This window comes from Vanellus vanellus, assembly GCF_965231255.1.
Source record: "Vanellus vanellus genome assembly, chromosome: 1".
NCBI lineage: Eukaryota > Metazoa > Chordata > Aves > Charadriiformes > Charadriidae > Vanellus > Vanellus vanellus.
The window spans coordinates 53,469,960-53,495,517 of NC_138905.1; the positions used below are offsets into that span (position 1 = coordinate 53,469,960).

The 25,558-nt window shown below is 37.2% G+C and overlaps 1 protein-coding gene across 4 annotated transcripts in view; it reads right to left on the reverse strand.

Annotated features, from left to right (window-relative positions):
* Positions 1-25,558, reverse strand: part of ANKS1B (ankyrin repeat and sterile alpha motif domain containing 1B) — a gene marked incomplete at its 5' end in the record, with an annotated part of 460,979 nt that overhangs the window by 364,180 nt on the left and 71,241 nt on the right. For 3 of the 4 annotated variants that reach the window (XM_082485313.1, XM_082485312.1, XM_082485310.1), the window contains 5 exons: positions 3,374-3,549; positions 6,602-6,712; positions 15,048-15,149; positions 17,375-17,450; positions 25,226-25,522. In XM_082485313.1, coding sequence (XP_082341439.1) covers positions 3,374-3,549; positions 6,602-6,712; positions 15,048-15,149; positions 17,375-17,450; positions 25,226-25,522 — 762 coding nt within the window. The remainder of the gene's footprint in view (positions 1-3,373; positions 3,550-6,601; positions 6,713-15,047; positions 15,150-17,374; positions 17,451-25,225; positions 25,523-25,558) is intronic. The other variant, XM_082485311.1, reaches the window with a different exon arrangement.

Sequence of the window (25,558 nt, forward strand, 5' to 3'; positions counted from 1 at the left end):
TTTTACTTACCGCTCCATTGTATCCTCCCTCTCCCAGATGTTCATCCCTTCCAGTCCTCAAGATCCTGCCCTTTAATTTGCCTATTCAGCTCTTCCATGTCCTGAGGAAACTTAAGAGTCAATACAGCGCTGACTAGTACTTTGGAATTAAGGTGACTAAACCCAAAATTTTCATCCAGAAAGCTCTTTTTCAGTTTCACCTATCCTCAGAGTTGTGCAAACTCTGCTTCCTATTTGACTTTAAAATACTGTAAGCACATAAACCTCTGGCTTTATTAATGCCTTGTGTCACACATCTGCTCAACAGAAACTTATTAAGTAATAAAATGTGTTGTGTTTTCAATGCAAAATTTTATGAAAAGGACAACCATTAGTCCAAACATACCAGACCAACTTGCCAATTGGTTGGATGACTAATTGTTCAATAACTCAGCAAACAGAAGGATGGATTCAATTCTGTCCTTGGCCTGAGAGTTCCAACCCATAACTTCCTCAAAAGAAAATGTAGTATTCTACTGGTGCTGTATCACTGAGCAACAAATAATGCAAGATATCTGAGGCCAGAATAGGAACAGCACTTGCTAGTGAATAGGGAGCCCTAAATCCTACCCTTAGGATTGCACTGATATTTTTCCAGTGGTTGTAAAATCCAGAAAGAATACTGGAGGGGATCAACAGGCTGATGTTCGGTCCTTTTATTTGGGAGACTATAAATGCAATGTTGAAACCCACTCTTATGCCATAGAGAGACCTGAACCCCAGTCTTCCACTTTACAGATGAAGCCTTTTCCCGTTAAGTTACGGCATGAAAAAGCAAGCATCCCCACTACCCTTACACTAGGCAAGCAGTGAGCCCGGCTCTTTCAAACAGAAGAGGCTGGCGCTTAGATTCAGGAGAGAATTCCAGGCTGTGGATCCGAGATAGGCAGACACTCCTGCACTTTCTGCAGTCCTGAATCAACCTAAACCTTATTTAGCCAGAACAGTACCACAGGTGATTTGACCCTCTGCAAAAGAGCTGGTTGTTAAAATAAAACACTTTGAAACTTTGTGCTTTGAAACACACTCTGCTTCCTGATGCTTTCTCTTTCCCACGCCAATGCTAGCCTTAGGAGGTGGTGGCTCCTGATGCTCCTTGCTCCAACTTACTAAGTTTTTGACCCACAAACTACTATTCCCAAGAGAAACTCCCCAGTCTTGGACTCCTATTTCCCTGAACAATAGCATGATGCAAAAAAATGCAGGTGTCTCCTAGCACTCAGTTCCTTTGCAGAATCTCCCCAAGGGTCACGAAATGTCATTTTGGAATCTGTTCAGATCACTGGACTACAGGAGAAGTTGAAAAGCCTGCACCGGTCATCATCTCTGGAAACAACATTTGTCCAGGAAATGGCATCAGCTGACACACTACCAGGGACCTGACTTCTGTACATCTTCAGAGCTGATGCTGGCAGTGTTAACAATGAATAAAAGAGAAGTTCCCACTTACTCTGCTGAGCTTTCTGCAGAAGCTTCCCAGGATGGAGAAAACGAAAGACAGAAAAAGCTAAGAAACTTTCTCTTCTTTAATACACATCCAGGGAAACTATTTCCGACTCTCCGTATCTATGTATGTTTTCACTTCTCTCTTTCCCTCTGTAACTCCACATTCTTATGCATAAATATTCATTTAAGTTTCTTCAATCATAACACTACTGTCACACTTCTTCCACCACCACGCTTGCTGGTCCTGCCCTCGGAGTAGTTTGGCAGCATTCACCTTTGCAACCATTTTCAGTGCTAAACATAGGAAGAAGCACTAAAATGAAGAGCTAATTACTCTTTGATGGTTCCTTACAGTGCGTGTGGGTTTTCATATCACCCGTGCACTATTCAGGGAGTCCACACACCAAGGGAAAGCAGCATGTCCCCCAAACTAAAAGCCGGTGTGTCAAAACTGGGAGCAACTTCCTTTTTTTTTGATGCAAGGCAGCCAGGTAGCAACTGAATAGACTGAGTGACCTTAAAATGCTTTAAAAAAAATGCAATGGATGTTTTGGGATTTTCCTGTTTGATCCACGTTGCGGCACAGTCCTCTCCATATAGGCCTGTACAGTTGGGATGGCTCTGAAGTCAGTGCTCATCCTGACTTCGTGTGGGCAGTGTGTACTCATCATCCTGATTCTAGTTTTCTTTGAAAGAAAAGCTGGGTGCACTAGCAGGAAAGCGCCACAACATGCTTTAAGCAGTCCCCACTTTTGAAGATTTGTTTTCACGTCTAGTTCAACACACAAATAGATGAAAACTCGAGAAACGCATTGCCTCATTTACCTTTGTATTTGCTTGCCGCGTGTAAATTACAGATTTACTGTCTGTTCACATTGTATTTCATTTAGATCTGTAAAAATTTCAGTCTGAGTAGACAGAATTATATAGATTTCACTTTCTGCAAAACAACAGCTGAGCAGATTTAAATAGCAGTTAGCACTTACATACAGAGATGCTACAATGATGTATAAAAATGCGTAAAGGGGATCAGTACCTTGTTCAGACTGACTTCAGTATGGGTCATGTATCTAATCATTCAAACATCTAGAAGGGCTTTAAAAAAGTATCTACTGCATTACAGGGCAGCTAAACATTTTTGTAAATCTCATTCTATTACATATATTGTAATAAATCCTCTAGAACGTCAAAATCCTTAACTTGCCGTGTTTTTCCCCACATATGAGAGCATGATTTTTCTTAACTAATGAAAAATATTAATTGAAATTTAGCACTTGGCATTTTCCCTCTGCTCTGTGCTTTATTTCCTGGGCAATACCATTCACTTACTTATTAAGGAAGAGAATCAACTTAAAAGAAAAAAAAGTCTTGTTACACTGTAAGGAAAAAATTAATCCTAGAGCACTTCATCCCCATGATTAGTAGTAATGAAGTCTGTAATACAATTAGGCTACTGGGAAAGCTATATAGTAATAAAATGTATACGAATCATAACTGAAGATGCTTAGCTGCTTCTTTTGGAGGGGTAATCCTGATCAGATTCCGCAAGCATTTAGTCTTCGGTATAGTACTCAGCATACTGATTTCAACAGATTTCTCAAAAAAACCTCTTCCTTGCATTCCCCATGCTCAAAAGAGCAACTAACCTGAAATTTTGGTCATGTTAGTGGTGTCATAAAAAGCCATTTTGAAGTATGGTAAGCAATATCTTTGTAAAATAAGGGGAACATTAAGTTATAAACCTGTAAGGAGTCCATGCTATGTTATTTTTTCTGTTATAATGTCAGACTTGTACTATTCTCACTCTTATACCTTTTTCTTTCTTGAGTGTGCCATAAATAAAGCAGATACAACTGAATGTATTGTCTTTGTATCCCATCTTACTTACTACATTAAGCTTGGTTTGGCTTCCACTGGTCATAAGATCTTCCTCTGATACTTTACTAAAATTGTCCAGATAATGGTCTGATATTGTATGAGACAGATCTTCAAAAGAGTATTCCTTTTCTTGGCACAATTTGATTTCATCTAAGAGCTTTGACAATTCTCCAGTCACAGCTTCACCTTTAAAAACAGACACACCATTAGTCAATAATCGGAATACCAGGGGTAATTTATGCCTAAAAAGGAAATGCACATTCTTTAAGATTTATTGAGTATCTGTTATATTCCATGCCTTATCATCTAAACAGTGATCTTCGTACACAATTCTCCCCTCAAAAATAATGGCATCTTATTCCAGAATGGTTATCACTGGAGGTAATCAACGTACTTCTGCATTCCCCTGCACCTTGCATTTAATTAGGATGAATTACGATACATACTTACACTTTCTCGGTTTGCTAATCCTGAAAATTGGCTAAAAATAGCAGCTACCCAAGAATATAAAAGTAATCCAGGAAAGGAAAGTTTCTACAAACATACAAAATCAGTGTCCCATACTCTGCATTGGGTTCATGTTTGCTGCTGTGATCAATGAATACACTACACAGGTTCCATAAACTGCAAGTAGGTTGGCACTAAGTTTCCAAGAATGCACATCTGTTCCATCAAAGTAGCTATGTTTCAGAAAAAATTCCTCTCACTTTCCCAGGATTAAATGGAATGGTAGAAGGATATACTGGGCAAAACTCACAAGTTTAAAACATGCCTCCTTACAGCAGTTGATCAGAAACCCATGTTTAGTGCATTATGTTTCATGTTTTCGCCTTAATTTATCAGATATCTTTAATTAAGAAATCTACCAAAATAGTAAGACAATGGGCTTTACATGTCTATACTAACTGAGGGCCACTATTAGAAATACTAGTAGTAATAAGTATTAAAATCGCATTGAGTGCTAACTTTTCTGCCTGCTGGCAGCAGCAAGACCTCCAAGCTATTTGTTATGAACAATTGCCTTAGGTTCTGATAATCTAATGCATATGTGTCACACATCTACCTTCAGCAATTGCAATAAAAATGTGAGTGAAAGCCAAGTTTTTGCAGGGGCACATAAGAAGCCCCTTCTCTTGACTAGGTTTACAAGAGTCCTATTGTTGGAAACGACAGCCCTTAGACTTGATAAAATACACAGATAATTCTCGTTTACTCCATCTTTGGGAATAAAATGCTGAAAAGGAAAAACAAGAGTGAGTATATTAAGCTCAGCATACATACAACACACATATGTACATTCATGTAACTAAATAAGCCCCAGATAAGATTATATCTGCTAGGTTTAGAGTTCTTTTTATGTCATTTTTCTTCCTAGTCACTCTTTATTACGCTAGGTAAACATAGATATTCTAAAATATTTTTTAAATTACAAATACGGCCATTTATGACTGAAATTTTCAGAGGCAAAACCAGAAGTTGTTAATTAAAAGAATCTAATTGCCTTTTAATATATAAGTAACAGAAATTTTGCATTCAAAACTCTAATTACTCTTAGTCAATGGTAACTGCACGAAACTTGTAAATTAGACAAAGTTATAATCTGGTTTATTTATATTCTGCTTTTTAATTAGAAAATTGAAATTATTCCAGATTGACATTATAATAACTAAAAATTGCAAGTAAAATACCTAAATATTAAACAATATTCTAGAATCATGACACAGTGCCCTAAAAAGAAACAGGACTACTCTTTCCTGCAGAATTATGTTCATGTTCCCAATCCCATGCTCTCCCACATATGGCCTGCAATATTTCTTACTGGGCAAGAATGAATTCTGTGTGACAAAACTGGAACTGCAATGGTGCTGACTGACCTGTGAGTGAGTGTACACTAACTGGCTGGGTGATTGCTGCCAGAACAAATACATAAAAGACAAATTTTGCCTATTTCTTTCAGTGCAGGTACTAATTAAGGTCTCTCTCCTCTATCTGGCTACTTATTTTCATGAAAGTCACAGAAAAGTAATTGATACTGCTGTCTCTTCCAAATTTGGTTTAAATTATTTGAAATTAGATGGTCAATGAATGGAAGACAGATGGATGGGAAGCACAATCAAGTACAATTTCTTTCCTTTAGAATCAGATTACACAACAGACAATCAAAAGCCAACTAGCATGTTTTACAGTATTTATACTTTGAAAGTGGAAACAAGAACCGTGAGACTGTGACCTTATCATTAAAGAAGTAAAACATATTTTAAAAATATTTACTCCTTAATTTCAGGACAGACATTTCTATTGCATAGGGTAGTTGACTTCACGATTCTACTAATCTCAAAGGAACTATTTATCTTCATACACCATATGTCTGTTAAGTACCTCAATGGGAAACATGAATGGAACTAAAGCATTTGTTTACTATCACCATGAAGATCATAACTAATCTTACTGCTGTACGCCAGATTTTCTCATGAACGAAAACTGTCCCTGTAAAGATGTTTTAAAAAAAAAAAAATCCACACACACACCAAAAACAAAGAGAGGCTTAGTTATTTGCCAGTAGTCAATTACATTTACTTTGGATGATTACAGAAGGCAGAAGACAAGTTTGGTTCTACAGGAGGATGATTTTCATGGAAGCGCAGGACGACACCACGCTTGGGAAATGCCCTATTTAAGTGGCTGTGGTGTGTAAAGGGTGAATCAGAACATAAGATGGAAGCACATGCACACAACAGGGAGAGTCACAGTATATGAAAGATGTGTTAGAAGATGAATGGAAGAGCAGTAAACACATGATCTTTGAAAGAGGCATCCAAATGTAACACAATTGGGAGAGGTACTCACTGGGAAAGATAAAGTAAATTCAATCATTAACTTGAATGCAAACAATGTCTGCAGAGTATTTCGACATATCTCTAGTATACTATTACTTAATTATGAAACGTGTAAGGCCAGGTAAATTAAGAAGATTTAAGATCCAATAATGTAATACATTGTCATCTGTCAGTGACTTGTCCTTTCTGAGAATACAGTTCTTTCCTTTCCTATACGACATGGATTACAGTGTACAATTCAAGATAGGTAATTCATGGTGGAAAAAAGCTTCCCAATATCAGCAACTTTCTTAATCTCTCTTTTTCATTTTGTATGTTTGTATGAATGTCTTAGCAATACAATTTCAATATTAAAGAGAAGTTCAGTACAGCTTCGGTATTCACAGAGTACATGTATTTACTTTTAGCCTTTGGAGACGGAGGAACTTCTGGGGACAAAATGCAAGACTGATGCTCTGCGCATTCCAGTGGGCGTTCCTCTGAAATACTTGCATTTCCTGTTTCCATATATTCTGCAATTTAAAGATACACATACACTTAAACTCCTGAATTAAGGGGGTTTACTCCAATCAAAAGTATATTTGCTACTACATCTTTCATTAAAGCCTTTCCAATTTTTCATATTACAACCTTGTAATTATTCATAAACACTGCTGCAAGGCAATCGTTTATTGAAAGTATTATAAAACACTATAATGGCCAGTTCTTTAATCTGCTGAAACCGTTAAAGAAATCTCATTGTAGGAGTAATGAGTTGCGACTTTCCCCGTGCTTTTCCTGTCTCCTTGAAATACCTACGTAACTGTTCCATTATATTATTACTGTTGAGTCTTCTTTTGTTCTAAATTTGTTAAGAGTTTTTAGTCAAGATATTCAGGATGTCCACAGTAAGTAGATATATTGATACCATTAAGAAAGCCAAATATTCTGCTTGCAGCACAGAGATAGTACATGAGAAAAAAGAATGCAATCTCAAAAATTTAGTTAAAACTAGCAGTCTAAAAAGCAGTGTTCTAAAATTTTTGTGCTTTTCCTCCTTAAAAATTCCCTTGTCCCACCTTCAAGTTGATGTTTATAAAAACAGAAAAACGTGGAACAATGAACATGTTAAACTTCAATTTCATTACTAATGTTACTGTAGAATAACTAATAAATTAGAAATTGATCTATGCAACAGTGGTGCTTTTTTCCCAGCAGAGTTCTCAGTTCAGGCAGTTATTCTGCATCTGCATATTCTTGTTTTTCCAAAGTTGCTTAAACAAGTTCTTTCTGATACCAAATAGCAACCACAATAGTACATGTCACAATGCACACAAAAGCAAACTACAATAACTGCTTTCATCAATATCACACTGAAGAATGAAAGAGTTTCTGTGAAGTGAAATCTCCCTGATTTAATTCCTACAGTCTACAACGCACTTGTTTAGCTTGCTGTTATTCCTGATTAAATAACAAATCCCAAGACCCAAATACAATCTGTGATAGAATAGACATCTGAGAAAAAGAAATTGGAAAAGGCAGAGAACAGCACACAGTTTCAGAATGCTTTACAGGTTGTTGTTTTTTTTAAAAAGAATGTACGATTTGAAAATGTCATATATTAAGTTTGATGGCTGGCAATGGTCCCCTGGATAAGCTGTCATACATTTCTTCATATGAAAATGGGAACTTCTATTTTTTGTGTAGCGCTGAACGCAAAGAAGCAAAGATGAGCTGTAAGAGACCATGAGAAAACCAGCAGCATGACAAAATGCTCCGGAATGTTTTCCAGCTGTCAGCTACATTATTTGTCAAGTTAACATGCAAGATGGAGGAGAAATAAAAAGGAAGCCAGACCCAGTGAAAAATAAAAGGAAAAAAGGAATTTATGCCTGAAAATATTTGCTTGCTAATTGTGCAATTCCCCAAAAGCAAACCTAAAATGAAGTTCTACCAGGTGGGAGCATTAAAATTATTGGATCAATACAGATATTATTAGGAAAGGAAATGCAGGGGAGATTGGATAGCAAGGTTAAAAGTCCTTCACAATATTCATATGACTGTGGTTTTAAAATAATACTCTATTTTTATTCTTTGTCAGGCCCCACTTTCAGACCAACACACTTACCTGCTGAAGGCTAGTTCTAAGGAGGAAATCCCAAGTTCAATGTAAGTCTTATGAATAGTTACTTTAAAAACTGCAGAGTTTCTTCCAGAAAACCTCTACAAAAAGCTCAGCACACGGAATGGTGTAGAGTTTTAGAGCGGGCCAACAGTGTGCCATCCTTGTAAGAGTTCAGCCCTCAAAACTTTGGACTTCTGTGGGACTTTTACTCCTAACTTGGTTTTATACTATTGAAAATTCTACTGCGTATAGCCAAGCCAAATAACAGCTTGGACTCAGTTGTGAGAGGCTTATAGTCTAAGTAAATGTAGACTTATCCATATTATCAAAGAAAAAGACACAAAACAGGTGATCTGTGTCAAGAGGCACAGACAAGCAGTGGATGCTTTCACCAGCAACCAAATTCTATTCACCTGCAGCTGGCTAGAAATTCATCTTCAAAGACTGTTCAAACTTATTGAAAAAGATGATACTGTTACCATCATCTACTCTGACTACAGTGGACTTGAGACACTGCTCTGGACTCTATCACTTTCCTCAAAAAAAAGAAAGATAATTCAGAACAAACCCGAGATTAGTCAGTTATACCACTTAATGACCAGAACACTTTCCCCAGCTGTGGTCTCAAAGAGTTTAGAGGAAAGCCTGTCATTCTTATGATAGGGGGGAGCAAAGGCTGTTTGGGACAGGACCAGATTCATAACACTGCCTTCACCAGCTTACTGTCACCCTGTTCCATGTTTCCAAGACAGCCGGCATGACTAGCATGAAAGGGGTGAAGGAAGCATATGTTAATACACACTGCAGAGATGTCTCCTCACCATACTGCTTTGTGAAGAACAGAGTATTTTACTTCTGTTGGCTCTAACATCAGACTACAGTTCAGTGAGGACTAACACGAAGAATCTCAAAAACTTTGCCTGCTTAGTAGCATTCTTTTCTACAGTTATCTGATTTTAACATAGCCCCACTCAATCTAAATAGGGCCACGTGCACAAAAAGTAATAGCATAAAAGCGGTCACACAGCAGTGGAAAAGGAGAGCAGTGGGGAATGTGAACTCAAGAAGATAACAAGCACTGGAGAGTTCAAACTGGTGGAACTCCAGCTTTCCCAGTTTTTGTAACACCAGTTAGGCCAAAGCCAAGCAGAAGGGAAAGCATTAACATGTAAACAGGGAAACACAGCTGCCTCTCTGCAGAGTCGCCAGAGCCAGGAAGGTCAGCCATGAAGAGAACATGGCCCAGCTCAGCAGGAGCTGCTGTTGAACTTCCAGGGACAGTAAAAGCTCAGGCTCTAGAGCACAGCTTGCTTTAACTTCAGCTCCTCTAGGTCCTAATTCCTCAGTGAGGTGAGAGGATCAAGATTTTTGCTTTATTTATAAACCTTGGCTTTTAGAGTAATGGCTACATTAGCCTCAGAGAACTTCTTAATTTTCCTTTTAATGGAAAAAAAACAAATAACTTTCTTTTTTTGTTGTTAAATGAAGTATGAGCTCCTTTCCCTTTCATTTTGAGACCCTACTTTGGCCATGCCATGGGATGGATTTGCATAGAGTTCCTCCCTAGAGGGAGCTCCTCCCTAGAGGGACTTCCTCTAAAGAGACCAGAAAGCTTTTTAAACTCTAAAAAAGCCAAATTTGATTAGAATAAAAACCTGAACACTCACCTTTTCAAACAGAAGACTCTCCAATTAACCAGATCAGAGGGCTAAAACTGGTTTAGAAACTACTCCCCTCCATGGCCCTACAGGGGGTTCCTTAATCCTGCCTCACTTCTTGTCTTCCTGAAGGGCAGCAATCTTCAGAGCACCCTCTGCCCTCCCCAGCACTCTCCAGCATCTGGCTGAACATCCTGCAGCTCTATTGAGTCCTGCCCCACCCCATGAGCTCTCTAAAAGCTCCTCCCAAAACATGCACTCCTGGGAAGGACCCCACCTGGGCATAATGACCCAGTTCCTCTTCTCTTTACAGCAACAACAGTTACAAAAAACTGACTGGTAATGCTACCTTCAGGTGTGCTAAGGTGACAGAATTGAGCTGAGATGGAGGCTGGGCTAACATCAGTCTCCTAAATTTCAGAGGACAATGTTACTCAAGTTTGACTTAATCGCAGAGAAACCTGATATCAGTAGATGTTTAAGTTATAGGCACGTAGGGAGATTTTTGTGCATGTGTTCAGGGAAGATAAACAGAAATCCTGAGATAGGTAAGGGTGCAGCTAAACTTTCAATCCCCATAACAACAGCAGTTAGATTAATTCATAAACATAGTTAATACCCTAGAGCTTTTGCACAACAGCCTATAAAAGGAGTTCCCAGAAAAAAAAAAAAGGAAAAAAAAAAAAAACAACCAACAGGGGGATTGAGATCCCAATTCTTTTCATCCCACACAGCTGTTATTAAATCCTTGACTGGAAACTTATTCCATCCTTCCAGTGAGGCTGGCCTCCTGCACCCAAGGGAATGGGAGATCTACTTGTCCACAGAAAGAGAGGGAGAGAAAGAGAGAGTGACAACACACAAAAGCAAGCCTGTGCTAATGACACCAAAGCTATTTAAGCAGAGGGGAGAAGAAAGGAGTCCTGGTTCTGCAGCTGCTTATGCATTTTCAATTTATGAATAATTCGGTAACATGTACAAACAATGTTAAGTTCTTAAGCAGCTTCAGCAGAAGAGAGAGGAAACAGCTTTCCATTACATGTCCCTCCATACTGTCTATGCAACAGAGCTTGCTGTGCCTTCCCGGGGCTTGTGTCAGTTTTCATCTCTTTATCTACTATGTCCCTTTTTTCATAATAACAAGGATGCTGCTTCCAGAAATAGTAATAGAGCAAGATTCTAATAGAGACCATAGTCGGTTGTGGAGAAAGAGTTGAAAGATGGTATAGCATGCACCTGCGTCACGTTCACATGTGCTAAAACTAAAACACAGCTGCTCGGTTTAATTTTAGGCCTACTAGCCTTGGCAACATCCCTTTTATCTTCAATGCCTAATTATAAAGCCCTAAGTGCCAATACTGTTAACTGCTTCAGCACTGAATGCTGTTATTTCACTACATCCATGAAAATGCATCCAGTAGAACGCCCTTACTTGGCACAGCATTCTAATTCTCTGCTCTTTGAGCACAGCTATTTCTTCATTACCACATAAAAAAATCCGAACTGTAATAAGCATTTTTAATTGAGTTCAGTGCAACCCAGACCTGAGCAAGGCACAGAAAATGATGGGACATATATGATTGACAAAGAATTAAAACTTGAACTGTCATTTCTAATAATTCCATCTATAATTAACAGGCAGTAGAAAAACATTCAGGTGGTGTATAGTTTACTCAGCCTTTATCACGTTGCTCTTTAAAGTGATTTTGTTATTCATTTCCTTCTATCAGATAACGCACCAAAATCTCCAAAACAACGGCAGGCTTCGCAAACACACAAAAAAATATTTGTGCAGAAACTTCAATTACTGTTTTCTCAGGATAGTGAGAAAAGACGTAACGCTCGCTTCTAAAACCTCATTGGCAAAAGGTTTTATTTCTTTTTAACCTATAATCTTTAAACAGTAGTTTTGTAAACATTCTTTTAAAAAAGGAGAACACCAACAGAAACTTCTATCTACAGTGTCTAAACTCTGGAGCCCTCTTTCACAGGAGGCTACCAGTCCCATAGGTTTTAGTATCAGCTGAATGGATTTAGTATTACTGCCTCCATGAACTGTTCTAAAGACAAATTACTTTTTTCTCCTTCAAAGAAGTTTCTCATAAGTATCCTCAAAACCAACTCATTTTCTTTCAAAACTTCTCTCACAACTCTGTTCCCCCTCTGCATATAGTACAGAACACTACCTATGAGGCCCACCAGTAATACCAGTCACATTATTTCCTTGTCTGTTTCCTCCAGTCTGTTTATATGCATCTTTCAGCCTTTGTTTTATATTTTGAAAGCTCATGTCTTGTGGCAGGGACAAATATGCTGTTAATACTATAAACTGTACAGTAACACTCATAAAATACAAGAGGGAAATGGTGAAAATGAGAATGCTAGCTGATAAAATCTTACTCTATCCCAGCAACAAGGTGAAAGGATCAATTCAGTGCCATTGTGTCTGCATAAAGAAAAAAATGAGCAAGACACTTATAAAATCTGGTCAGTAATTGTCTGACGCCATTAATTTAACTTCTATTTCCTATAAGTCTGCATGAAGGAGACATGTAAGCTTCTCTAGACAATCATCTGAAGACAGAAGTTTTAACAGGAGTGTATTTGGAAGCCACTAACTCTCAGCAAGTGCCCTTTCTTTGCATGGAATTCATTACCTACTGAAGTCGAACTCAATTACAGTACATTCATGTTTCCCAAAATCCCAGTGCTTCACTGATTTTTCAGCTACAACAGGATAAATGCCCACACTACAGTGAAGAGCATACTCAACTAACTGGCTTTGTAGAGGAGGGTTGGTCTACCGTATCATCAGCAGTGCCAGTACTGAATTCTGCCACTCCTGATTTTACTTTTGAACTTCAGCTCACAGTTCAAACTTTATCATTGATGATTAAAGCTTCAGTGAACCCTTTGTTGATGAAAAAGAATCTCAGTGGGCTCCACAAGGGAGTTCTGAATGGGGTCCTCAGGTTTTCTTAAGACTCAGAATGGCATCTTTGTAAACATTTTTCATCCTTGTACATCATTTCTGACTATAAAGCAGACAGAGCAAAACTAAACAGCTGCTTGTTATAAGCACAGTTTCGTCATACTAATATGAGCTGAAACTACTAATCAGTCTTCATTATATTTTCAAGGCACACATGTGAAAAAGATTGCATGTCAAAGCACCAAAAAGCCTTGAAATGGATGTATTTCCTTTTTGTGGTAAAAACTAGGGGCAGATACTGATCTGTCAACGTGACAAGCCCTTGAGAGGGGTTTGGGTGCTCTGTTTTTCATAGAGCAAGGGTACTTTCAAGAAACTTTCTTCATGAGACTGCAAAGTTATCAAACTAAGAAGAAAATGGAACAATGTAGAAATACTAAAATGGAAATTAGTTTAGTTGGTGATGGGATATCATAATGGATCTCAGATTAATATCTGAAGGATGATTGATTTGGATGTCTAAGAATGTGGAAGTTCTGACTGACCCTTTTCTTGCCACTGAAGAATTTGAGTATGATATTAACCCTGTTTTCCTTTACATAGTGGTACGTTCATGCTGCAGCTCAGTGAGGATATAAAGGCTGAAGTTTCACTATACAGTCTGAGACAAATTAGGAACTCCCTTCCGCTGACAGGGGGGAGTCCTATTTCCCTCACCCATATCTTCGTCCCCACTTTTGATGCACATTTCTGCCAATTACCTGGGACAGAGCTAACTCTGGGACCGGAATCACATAGGAGGCAAGTTCATTAAAACAAACAAATGTATATTTATATAATTATAATCTTAGTTTTTATTATTGTTACATACTATTAAATATAGGTACTATAATAATTTATAGGTTTCATATATTTCTGGTTCATGAACTTAATTGGATCACTTTGCAATCTCCTGCAAGCAAGGAATACGGAAGGGAACTGTGTAGCTGGAAGTAGGGGAGGAGTAAGGGTGGAAATAGGGGAAAGTGAAAAAGAAAATAGGAAGGAGGGAGAAAGAGAGACATCAAGGCAAGCTGTTAATTCAGTTTGGATGAACATGAATCTGCTCCTTAGGAGAATACCTCTCCTCCATCCTGCAAAATTTTCATTACACTTATAGGAGCTTTCTATCTTCAGTCTGTCATCCCACTGGATAACTTTACTGAAGCTGGCTAACAAGTTTGGAAGTTATTCAGAAAAAAAAAACAAACCTGAAGGACAGAGTGTGGCCACATGACCTCATTTTCTCCAGGAAATGTTCTTATGAAATACAGTTATGTGGGAGACTGAAGCATGAGCTAGTTCATATGTAGAACTGACACTGAACTGATTAAAATGGCTTATTTAAAGATGGGAATAATCAATACAGGTGGAGAGCCAGCAACAATACCTGCAGGGAACTCCTCTGTCAAACACAGTTAATGAAATACTAATCTGAAAACGCAGGGAACAAATGCCATAGAAGGAGAAGGACTTTTTCCTTCCAGAGAAGGAAATGACATTTAACACTGAGCTATGTACTAGCTCATGTTTCATCACTTTAATGCCATCTTCTAGAGTGAAAAATTGAAGTAAACAATGCAGTTCCATCAGTCTTATACCATGAAACTAAGATGAGGAATGAGAACAAACGTATGTACAACAAAATTATATTCTTCCTGCTATAATGTCAAGAGTTACTGCCTGGTTTAATTTTTTTTTGGAATTTTATGAAAATCAGAAAAATGCAATGTTTTGAAAATTTGTCACCATCTTTCAGTCATAGTTGTTATTTATGAATGAATTGAGCATTTCAATTGTAGTTTGCCATCACAATTTAATGGAACTGCAGTGAAATATTACAATATATTATTTCGTAATGAAGAATGTACAGAGTAACTATAAGTGACATACCATGCTAATGTCTATTGTCAGAAAAAAAGAAATTACTCTGAAATTCAAATATTCAACCACTTATTTTCATGTATCTAGCAAACAAGAATTTTGTCTTTTTAATTCAAAAGATTACTCTTGTATAATGAAACATTGAAAGAGTAGAAGTTACTATATATCTTAATATTCCTCCATGCTATTCTGATCTGTCTCTAACAAGTGTATAACTGAATATGACTTACCTTGAAGTAGAGCCGCAATTTGGAGTGACTGCTGAGATGGATGTTCTTTAAGAATATCTAAAACCGTTCTACCCAAACTGTCCTTTATGTTGGTATCAATTCCTGAAAAATAAAATGATCTGTGGTGGAATTTTTAACCCCAAGTACTTCTGATTATAAATGTGGTATATCAGACTCAATTATCTGGCAAATTGAATGCAAGCAGTTTTACAACTGTAGCAGATTAACAGCTGTGTTATAGTTGAAGTACAGCATCCATTTCTGTTTGAAGCCTGAGTAGCCTAAAATTCACATGCTGACGTGGATTGTTTTTATGTTTCTGTAACTCATGGGGATATAAAGTAAGCTTCTTAAACCAAATTTGGGATTATTTTAACAGACTGTTCCTAAGAAACAGCCATCCTGAAAATAATATTTTATAAAGTCAAGAACTCTCTGAATGTTTTTCCTGCATTGCTGGATTCTAATTCCCCCCCAACTGCTCTGATTTATTGGGGATTTTCTAGTCCATAGTACCAGTACGTGTTTTGGGAGCAATACTGAAAAAGTTATTAACCTTAAAAGTTTTGTACTTCATGGCGACATGTTCGAAATTCGTGCTTTGAGTAGACTGAAATACCTATATGTAGTATAAGGGCCGTGTGAATAGCCAGAGCATTTCCTCACAGGCTGTTCAGACTGTTGACAAAGTAATTGTTTGGCTTAAACTGGGAATGTAACCGTAAATAAGTTTGAGGCTTATCCCGGATATGTCTCAGAGAACCTGTTGTACATGATACTGCATGACTCTCCACCATTGTCTTGTAGGGGTTACTTTGGAAATGTTCTAATTACGGTAGAAGACTGAAGTTGTTTTTAAGTTTAGATGTACTTTCGTAAAAAGTAAAGGCATGAAAGGTCCTAACAAACAGAATGAGATTCTTCTTGGGACACTGAATACGGGAAATTAGAGGAAGCAGGATTTCTAAGGACATTCTGGAAGCATGGAAGGATTTCTCTGCTCACCAGAAAAGGCTGCAGTTCTTGTCATTTCCTGACATGATGGAGAGTTTCCTAATTTGTTTTGTGAGAAAGAGATACTTGTTTTGCCACTGAAAATAAAGCCAAAATACTGCTGGGTTAATTAGAAGTGGAAGCTGATTTTCAGAGACCAGAGACATCACCTTACACCTTTCCTTTGCAGTCTTTTTTGAAGCAGAACAAGAAGGGGATTGTTAGATAAAAAGGACAGAAGGTGGGGCATGTTGCGGAAGTGCAGAGCATTTGGGGTTGAAGGAGTTCACGGTGAAGACTCTACTCCACTCTCTTGTACAATGGTACTCTGGCAGAGGCTATAAAGTGTTCTAGTCTGTAAGAGGTACTCTTTACTTGTGGTCTAAGGGATTCCTATGTTTGTGTGATGTTCTCCAGTCCTTCCTCTTTTGGGTGAATTAATATAAAAAGGCCCTGCCTTTTTAAGGGCAGATGAAGACCCCTTTCTGCCTCCTTCTTATGCATCCAAACAGAATAGCATCTTGGAAGGACCTTTTTTTCTGAAAACGGATCTCAGATCAGGTATGCACTAGCTGAGATTTAGATGAGGAACTGTGAGGAGGACATACCTTCTTTTGCAATACATAACCCCACAAGCACTGATAATGAAGATCAATGAGATCCCTCAGCGTAATAGAAGTTCACGTATCTCAGAGAAGTCATTTCTCGATATTTTTATTTTCATTGGTCTTCTCATTTATCTGAGAAGACAGTTGTTTATATGAGTAATTTACCTGCAACAATTCTGAAACACTTATTATGTAGTAGATGGGTTTGTTGGGACTCTGTATCCCTGTTCTCCAGTTCTTTCACGATAAATGCAATTCTCAGAGACACAGTGCCTTCCCCTTTCTTCACAAGCACTCAAAGTTTATTCAGGAAATAAAGGAGCAAGCAAGATCTTGTGTTTGTTAGCAATAGCTAAGTGAAGGAAATAAATGTGAACATGAGTCTTCTGGCCTCTAGATCAAAGAATATTCTTGGCTGTCTTTCAGAATGAATAACAAAATTTTATGTAGCCATTTTGTTCTCAGAATACATTTATTCTCAGAAGACAGTGGCATACACTGAGTCATATATGGAATTTCTGAGCCTTAGTGAAAACATTCCTTTTGTTCTCTGCGTATGGTAATTTCTTATTCTAAAAGAACACTGTTTTAAGGAGATGTACATGTGATTAGATTTGCAAAGGCTGACAAAGATAACAGTAATTTGTATAACCAGAAGTTGAGGAGACATACCCCAAATTAGGAATATTAAAGATATTTGTGCAGTTTCCTGCGAATTAGATTTACCTGTTTCAAGCAAAATGCGTACTACCTCCACCTTTCCAAATAGGGCTGCTTCATGTAGTGCACTCCCTTTTTCTGTCTAGAAAAAAAAATATTGTGACATTTAAAATGCCAATTAAAATACCAGTAAACCCTTTTGAAAAGAATACATTTAGAAAATAAGTATTTATTTTTCCCCTCTATTTTATCTACACATAAAAAACATTGAATGGGCAAGAACAAATACTACCATTTTTTTTTTAATTATTATTCAAGATAACAACATAAATGCTGTCAGTTCTACTATAAAAATTAATAACTATAGAAGAAAATATAGTAGGGATGTAATACAACTCCCATTTAACAAGCCTGCATTTGTGCAAAATTTCTAAACTGCTATTATAGGCAGTGAAAATCCAGTCAATACTGTCAGTGGAACACAGCTGTTCAGCAGAGTCAGCCAGTTTACATGTGGACAGCTACACAGGTGTTTTAACCTGCAACTGGATCATACCCTAGAAGGTCAATGCAGTTGCACAGTGAGAGATGCCCAAGGATATCCCGCCTGGCCTCCAGCTGATCCTCCAGTTAATGCTTACATTGCATCTGCATCATATCTGCACCATACAGATGTCTTGGATACCCTAAGGCACCTCCAACAGCATGAGATGTCTACGTTTAGATCATTTAAATTCTACTTTAGATGTCCGTGAACCTGATTTTGCAGATTTCTGTGACACAGAATTCGTTGTGAATGGACCATTACTCAAATAAAATTTACAGTACTGAAAAGAAAACTACCTCTCTTAACAAGCTACTTTTCGTGGTATTTTATACTGCTGACTGTTACTGAGAAATCTGAACAGAATGCCTTTCCATACGATAGCATTAGCACTAGATACAGAACTACTAGATCTCACTGAATCTCTGACTCATCTCTTCTTTTTGATAGTAAATTAGATTTTGAGTGTTTTTTATTTGTGGGCAAATGTTAAAGGTTTTACTGCTCGAATTTGGGTTTTCTATATTTTATCCAAATGCACCATTGTCATGCTTGCTATGGCAGAAAAACTTTAAAGACACACAAAAAAATTAACTCCAAAATAAAACAGTGATTCATTATTTATTAGCTGTACCAGTATGCACCAGTGTTACAGCGATGAAATGACAGGATATTTAGAAGTAACCAGAGATCCTGAGATGGGTTGTGAGCACACAGTAAGTGTACACTTGTCCTACCAACTGAGCCTGAAAACTCTTTGTTATGTCCATAATAGGACCACTCACTTTTTTTCTTTCTTCATACTTAGTACATGGACATATAAAGTAAAGCATGCCCAATGTCATTTACATCCAGCGCATCAGGTCTACTAGCAGTATAATGGAGAGGAGAAAGAAGTCAGCAAGAGAATATATATATATGAAATATATATAATACATATCTCAAAACAATTTCTAATCTTTCAATTTTCAGAAGCAATCCAGATGAACATTCACAGACTTATTCTGAACAAGTAGACTAAATATTCAGATTTACTTAGAGATGGTTTCAAAATCCTTAACGCAAACAATATCTACAGGAGCTTTCCAGTAACTGCAATAGACTTTAACATTGGATAATTCTGCAGTGACTTAGTGCAACCACAAAGGTGCACACAGAGCTTAAAGTGAAGTTCAGAAATTTCTGAGAATGAAAAGAGGTATCAGAAAAGTCACTGATAGCTATAGTTATGATTACTTGAAAAAGGCTTGACATCAGCAGTCTTGAAAAAGGCTTTGACACAGCCTGTTATCCTCTTTAGTATTTGTGTGGATATGGCATTTCCTTCAGATTGGTGACTTACTGACATGAATAAACCTCAAGACTATTGGGTGGACCTGCTACTATTACCATAGTGTTCCCTGTCATCGAGGGTGAGAAGTACAGCTTTGACTCCAAAACATTTGACTTTGGAAAGGCAGGTGGTGAAATTCAAAAGCCACAATGGGGAGCAGTTTGACACAGTACCCTGCCAGAGAAGAATATCAAAATAGGGGCTCAATCACAGTTGATCACTCACCGTTTTGAGAAAAGACGAATGTGTTTCTCATATTTGAACATATTCACTACAGTTGACCATATCCTGTCATATTTGAACATGTGCCAGCAATGTGTCCTTGCAGCAAAAAAGCTAACAGTATCCTGGGCTGCACTAGGAGGAGTGTTACCGGCAGGTCGAGTGAGGTAACCTTCTCTTCTGTTCACCACTAGTGAGGTCACACCTGGAGGATTCTGTCCAGTTCTGGGCTCCTCCAAACAAGATAGATACAGAGCTACTGGAGACAATCACTAAGAGGATTAAAGAGTGGAGCATCTCTCCTATGATGAAAGGCTGAGAAAACTGGGACTGTTTAGCCTACACGAGAGAAGGCTCGTCGGGGATCTCATCAACGTGTACAAATATCTCAAGGTAGGGTGTAAAGAAACTGAGCCAGGCTGAGTGGTATCCAGTAACAGAAGAGGTAATGGGGAGAACCTGAAACACAGGAGGTTCTGTTTGAACATAAGGAGACGTTTTTTGCTGTGCAGGTGACTGAGCCATGGTACAGGCTGTCCAGGAAGGTTGTAGAGTCTCAAACCTTGGAGATATTCAAAAGCTGTCTGGACACAGTCCTGGACAACCTGTTCTAGGTGACCCTGCTTGAACAGGGGAGTTGGACCAGATGACCTCCAGAGTTCCATTCCAACCTCAGCCATTCTGTGATTCCACGAGAGATACACCAACAACGAAATCAACAGAAGTTCAAATGTTATAGGAGGCCTGAGCACTAAATTTTAGTCCTGCTGAGCATGAACTGCAGAGATGGGAACCATCTTAAGTAGAATTGTAGAGAACATTCTGTATTAATATTAATAAGGAATGGAAAAAATGGACATACTTTAGTGACAACAGCTATCTAGAATCCATTGCTGTGGCATGTTTTGAGACTGAGTGTTAATGTTAGGGCATGGTGAATCAACAGCTTTGAACTCAAGGAAGAGGATCTATCCTCAGACTCCTCAGTTAAGGGGCTGAAAAGATCCTGATACGGTAATTGTCAGAACTGACAGCAGGGCCTTTCTATTGATCAAAATTCCCCACTGAAGGAAAGGCAAGTAACACTTTCCCTGAGGAAAGCATACATCTCATAAGAAATGGAATGAAAACTAACACCAAAAGAGGAAATCCCCTGTAGATGTGTAAGGCAAACAAATCTATCTGGGGGCAACTTTAGAGCCAGAAGATAGTTCTGTAACAACAAACCAAAGCTCTGCTATGCATAAAGGCAGTAGAGAAACTTAAGCCGCTTACATACATAATTCATGGTGTTGGGAGAGGAACCCAATGCCAAATGCCAGTTTTTTCATTTTATACTTTCTCGCTTCTGCGTCTATTCTACTGTGACGCTTCCTGTCATATCTGAACATGATCCTGAAAGGCTTTACAGGCATTCTGCACTGCCCTGAATTCTGGGCCAGCCTTTCCTTTACAACTCCAAGCTATCAGACAATACTAATGAATGCCATATCCCAGAAATGAGGTATATCTTGCAAACAGTCTGTTCAAAAGAGGAATTTGAAAGTGGACTGATCTGTCCACTACATAGGTGATTTTCTGAACAAGAGGGGACATCTTACCATGAAACTGAAAGAAAATCAGTCTGGGAATATGGAAATTGAAAGCACACTTGTAAGATGCGGATGTGTAATCCTGCATGAGATGTCATGAAGATGAATGCTGACGTAAATCTTAAAAGCTCTAGGCAGGATTTCATGGTAATAGTGAATAATTAACAAGTGAATCAGATCCCTCGACCCAAAAACTGTCCAGAAGGCAGAAATGTCCTTGTTACCATAGAGTTCAGTTACCAAACTCCATTTTAACATAAGGAAAAAGCTGAGCCTCAGGATGAACAGGGCCAAGAGAAACTTGGAGGACTGGCTGAGTAGATGTATCTCTCTTTGCAAATGTACATGTGGACTACTACTTGAAGATAGAAATAATGTTGTGGGTTTGGTTTTATTTTTCTGGTGCAATAGAGCATGTTACACAAATTGGAAGGATTAAAAAATGTAGTTGCAAAGAATTTCTATATATTATTTAAGATGTGCTAAAGCTTTTACGTAGATATTTTTCACTTATAATGGTGTACCCATGTGCTAATATACTCTTGTTGTTTATACTACAGCGAGCAAACTTAAGATTTATAGACAATATTCACTGCTTTACTTCCTGAAGCTTTCATTGCCTTTGATCCTATTTTCCTGGCAAAGCGAACACTACCATTATCTTTGGAAATTCTTCCACAGTGATATTTAATGCAAAAAATGATGGTATTTTTTCATGAACGCAGTGAGCTAAAGTCTGCTTGAGTTTGCATCAATGGATTAGATATTGACTCCCTGGCATAAGTTTTCTTTGTATCAAATATAGAGAACTATAGCACAAATTGTGCTAAGCATATAATAAAACAGTTCCTGCCCCAAGTAGCTTACAGCTGAACACAGGTACAACGTCACAGCTGGACACACAAAGCAAGCAAGAATAGAAGGACATTGTCAGTAGGAACATCAGGATAAACAAATCAACTTGGTGTACAATTTGCAGGCTCACATAACAGTATCAAGGGTTTTATTAATTAGACATTTTTTTAACCATGTAAATATGCAAGAGCTTGTAATTAGGTCACTTGTCTAGTCCTTATTCATAGGCAGTTTACTATAGTTTTGATATGGATTTCTGACATAATCTGGAAGATGGAATGGTAGCTTTGCAAACTGATTCACAGAATATCCTCCATACATAGTGACAGCAAAAAGGAAGGGGCATAGCTCTTTGCAGAACTACAGTGATAAGCAATGGAAATTGCCATCATTACTGAAACAGACAGGAAAGGCAAATAGGGATAGATGAAAGCTGGATAAGAATAAGGGGCCAAGTTTTTAAGGTATTTACAATTATAAAATTACTGTTTACATGAAACACACTGAACTGTGCAGTATCTTATTTTACTGAGGGCCCAAAATCTATCACTCACCCAACACCTGTGTATTTTTCATATGTTTCAATTTAAATGAAAACTTCAAAGCATAAAGAGATGAAGCAGATTTGTATTGCCCACTTCTAAATAATTTCATATTGAAGGATATTGGATAGACCTGGGAAATGAATAAAATGTGTGATTAATTCAATCAAAAATTAAATGCTAGTCCAAATATTTGCTATGATTAAAAGTGTTTAGGGAGTAGCGAAAAGAGAGATAACATGGCTAAAGTAAACTTCCCATTTAAACAAATAAATATTTACAATTACAGAGAGATAGCAGATAGGCTACTTCTATAATTGTCTCTCAACATTCTGAGAGCTCTTTACGGCTGATAAGCTGAATTTATTTAATGTGTATGAACGTGTACAATTTTATTTACCGCATGGGATTATACTTTGTATATTGTTCTTTCCCAATCAGTGATGCAGAGCAATTTAATTAATATTAAAAGAGCTGAGTTCAGTTTTAAGTAACAGGCTGATATTGTATGCTCTGCTCAGTTTAATAAGCTGCCAGTAATCATCAACAAAGAATTTTTCAGAGGTTATAGAAATAATAAGTTAATAATATGTACAGAGCCAAACTGCCAATATGCTAAAATGCTGAATGACAAGGAACATATTGATGGAGAGTTTCTATACCGGTGAGAAAATAAATAAATGATCTTTCCTTATGGCAAGTAGGACAAACAAAGAAGAAACAAGATTTCCCAGTGCAAAAAATAAAAAATAAAAAAAAATAATCCCCCTGCCCAAGAATAACTAAGAAAAATAAGAATATAAATTACTTAAAACAAATCAGAATTTCAAAAAAAGAAAATTTTAGTGTAGATGGTAAACAGATGACTATTGCTAAAAGAACCTCTCATTTCTTAAAAGAATATTATACAAAATTTGCAGCCACTATATTTTTTAAAGACCAGCAAAAAACTTTTGGTATAACTATAGATAGAAATGGCTTAGGAAAATTCACAGTAGTGCTAAAATTATCTAGATTACATAAGAGGAAGAACACATTTCATAAAAGCATTGTGTAATATTCAACCCTCATGAAACCATCAGTTTGTAAGTTGCCATGACAGAGACTATTTTTCTTCAATTGTTCTATTCCTTAAGTATCAATTCAGGCATTAGTTCAGCTTCTTTCTGACTTTTTCCTCATTCATTTGCTAGAGATAGAAGAGAAATTATACATTCAGAAACAGGTTTTCAAGGGTTCCGTTATGTGTTGCTTTAGCATTAAACTTTCCTAAATTACTGAAAACGTAGTAATAGTAAAGGACAGCTGAAACAAAAGAGCTGCTTGTATTAACCTTTGCAAGGGTATCACTTTCTAGAAAAGAAAATCAAAAGCAAATGAAATTGGAAGCATAATGGTAGGCAAATACACAAGTAAGTAAACCACAGGAAAAAAAAAGCGTTTCAGTTTGAAATAGTTTGAAGCAAGTAACAATACTAACTCAAAAGATACTAGAGCTAATAAAAGTAACAAAACAATTTTACCACATTTTCATTTTGAAAGCATTTGAGAGTATCTATTTTTAATCTTAAAATATGTTAATATTTTCTAGTTTGCTTTGTTGTGTTGTTTGTTTTTTTTTTTTTAATCTATCTTTTCTTTCTCATTTCACATTCTTTTCCGCAAGAGCTGAAAAACCTGACCTTGATGGAAGAATCCAAAAATAACAAAAGTGGATGGAATCCACGTGGAATCTTTCTATATAAAAGGGAATTATGTGTACAAAGGTGTTTGATTAAATGCACCTAAAGCTTAAAATGATTATAAAACTTAGTCAAAGTTTAGGCAAAGTTCACAAGATTTATTAAATCACCTACTGGTGATTAAATGCCTGGATGTGACTCTAAAATAGGTATAATTATGTTTGGTTGGTTGGTTGATCTGAAAATAGATATAAAGCTGAAAAAAAAATGTAATTTGAAGCTTATTATATGTACTCAGACAGCAAGAAGGCTACTTTAAATCTGAAAATAAAATACACTTTAAACTCAAATACAGTGTTGTCAACCAAATCAAGAGAAATCATAAGACTGAGGCAAGACTTCACACGTAACAGAATCAGGTCCTCTGTAGTTAAAATGCTTGGACACTTTCCACTACAAAGAACTGGACATAAAATCTGCTGCTGCTGTACCTTGTATCTGTTTCCATCTATGTCTCTTTTATTTAAACTTACCCCTTTTACACCATTATAATTTACTGTGTATAGAACTAGAGGCACCAAACAGCTAACAGGTTGGAGTCAGTAGCTGCAAGAGTGTATTGTTACAGAATTTTCTTTTAGATTTATAAAACAAGTGTTTAGATAATCAGAAAAACAAAATAATTTTTACTTAATAACTTCGGGTTTAGAATGGGATAACCCTGGGAAATGCGTCCAACATTGTTTCAGATTGCTGTGACCATTAAGGGCCATAGCTTTACAAAGTCAGCTTAGTATCATTAAAACCAATGTTGTAAAAAACCAATATATATATACACACCTACATGAACGGTTGATATGATTTATGTATCTAAATGTCTCAAGACAACATTAAAATATACACTCAGCTTTGAAGACACGTATCTTTCTTGAGTTATCGCTTTGAACACATCACTTGGGTCATAAGAAATAAATCTGTATTTTCTATCACCTTGCAGCATTTCTAAAAAAGTAAATGCAAGTGTATTTTAAAAGAAAAAATGTAAGAAGTTATTTCATTTGTATTACATTCTAATGATAAGTGAAAGTAAGGAAAGAAAGGAAGAAAGGAAGAAAGGAAGAAGGGAAGAAAGAAATTACACACTAACTTGGCAGCTGACATCCATTCCAGCTTCCAGAAGCACCTGTACAACAGCTTTGTGGCCATTACGTGCAGCAAGATGCAAAGGAGTGTGTTTTCTTGTATTACAGTTCATCAGGTTTGGATATGCTTTGATGATCATTTTTACAACGCGCAGCCGTCCATAAAGTGCTGCCAGGTCCAGAGGTGTTTCCAGTTTGTTGTTCCTTATTGTAGGGTCTGTTAGCTCTTCTAACAGAACAGCAACCACTTCTGAATGACCATATTGAGCTGCACAATGCAGTGCTGTTTCATTTTCATTGTTCTGTTAAAACAAAACAAAAGCTTCAGAAATTCATGT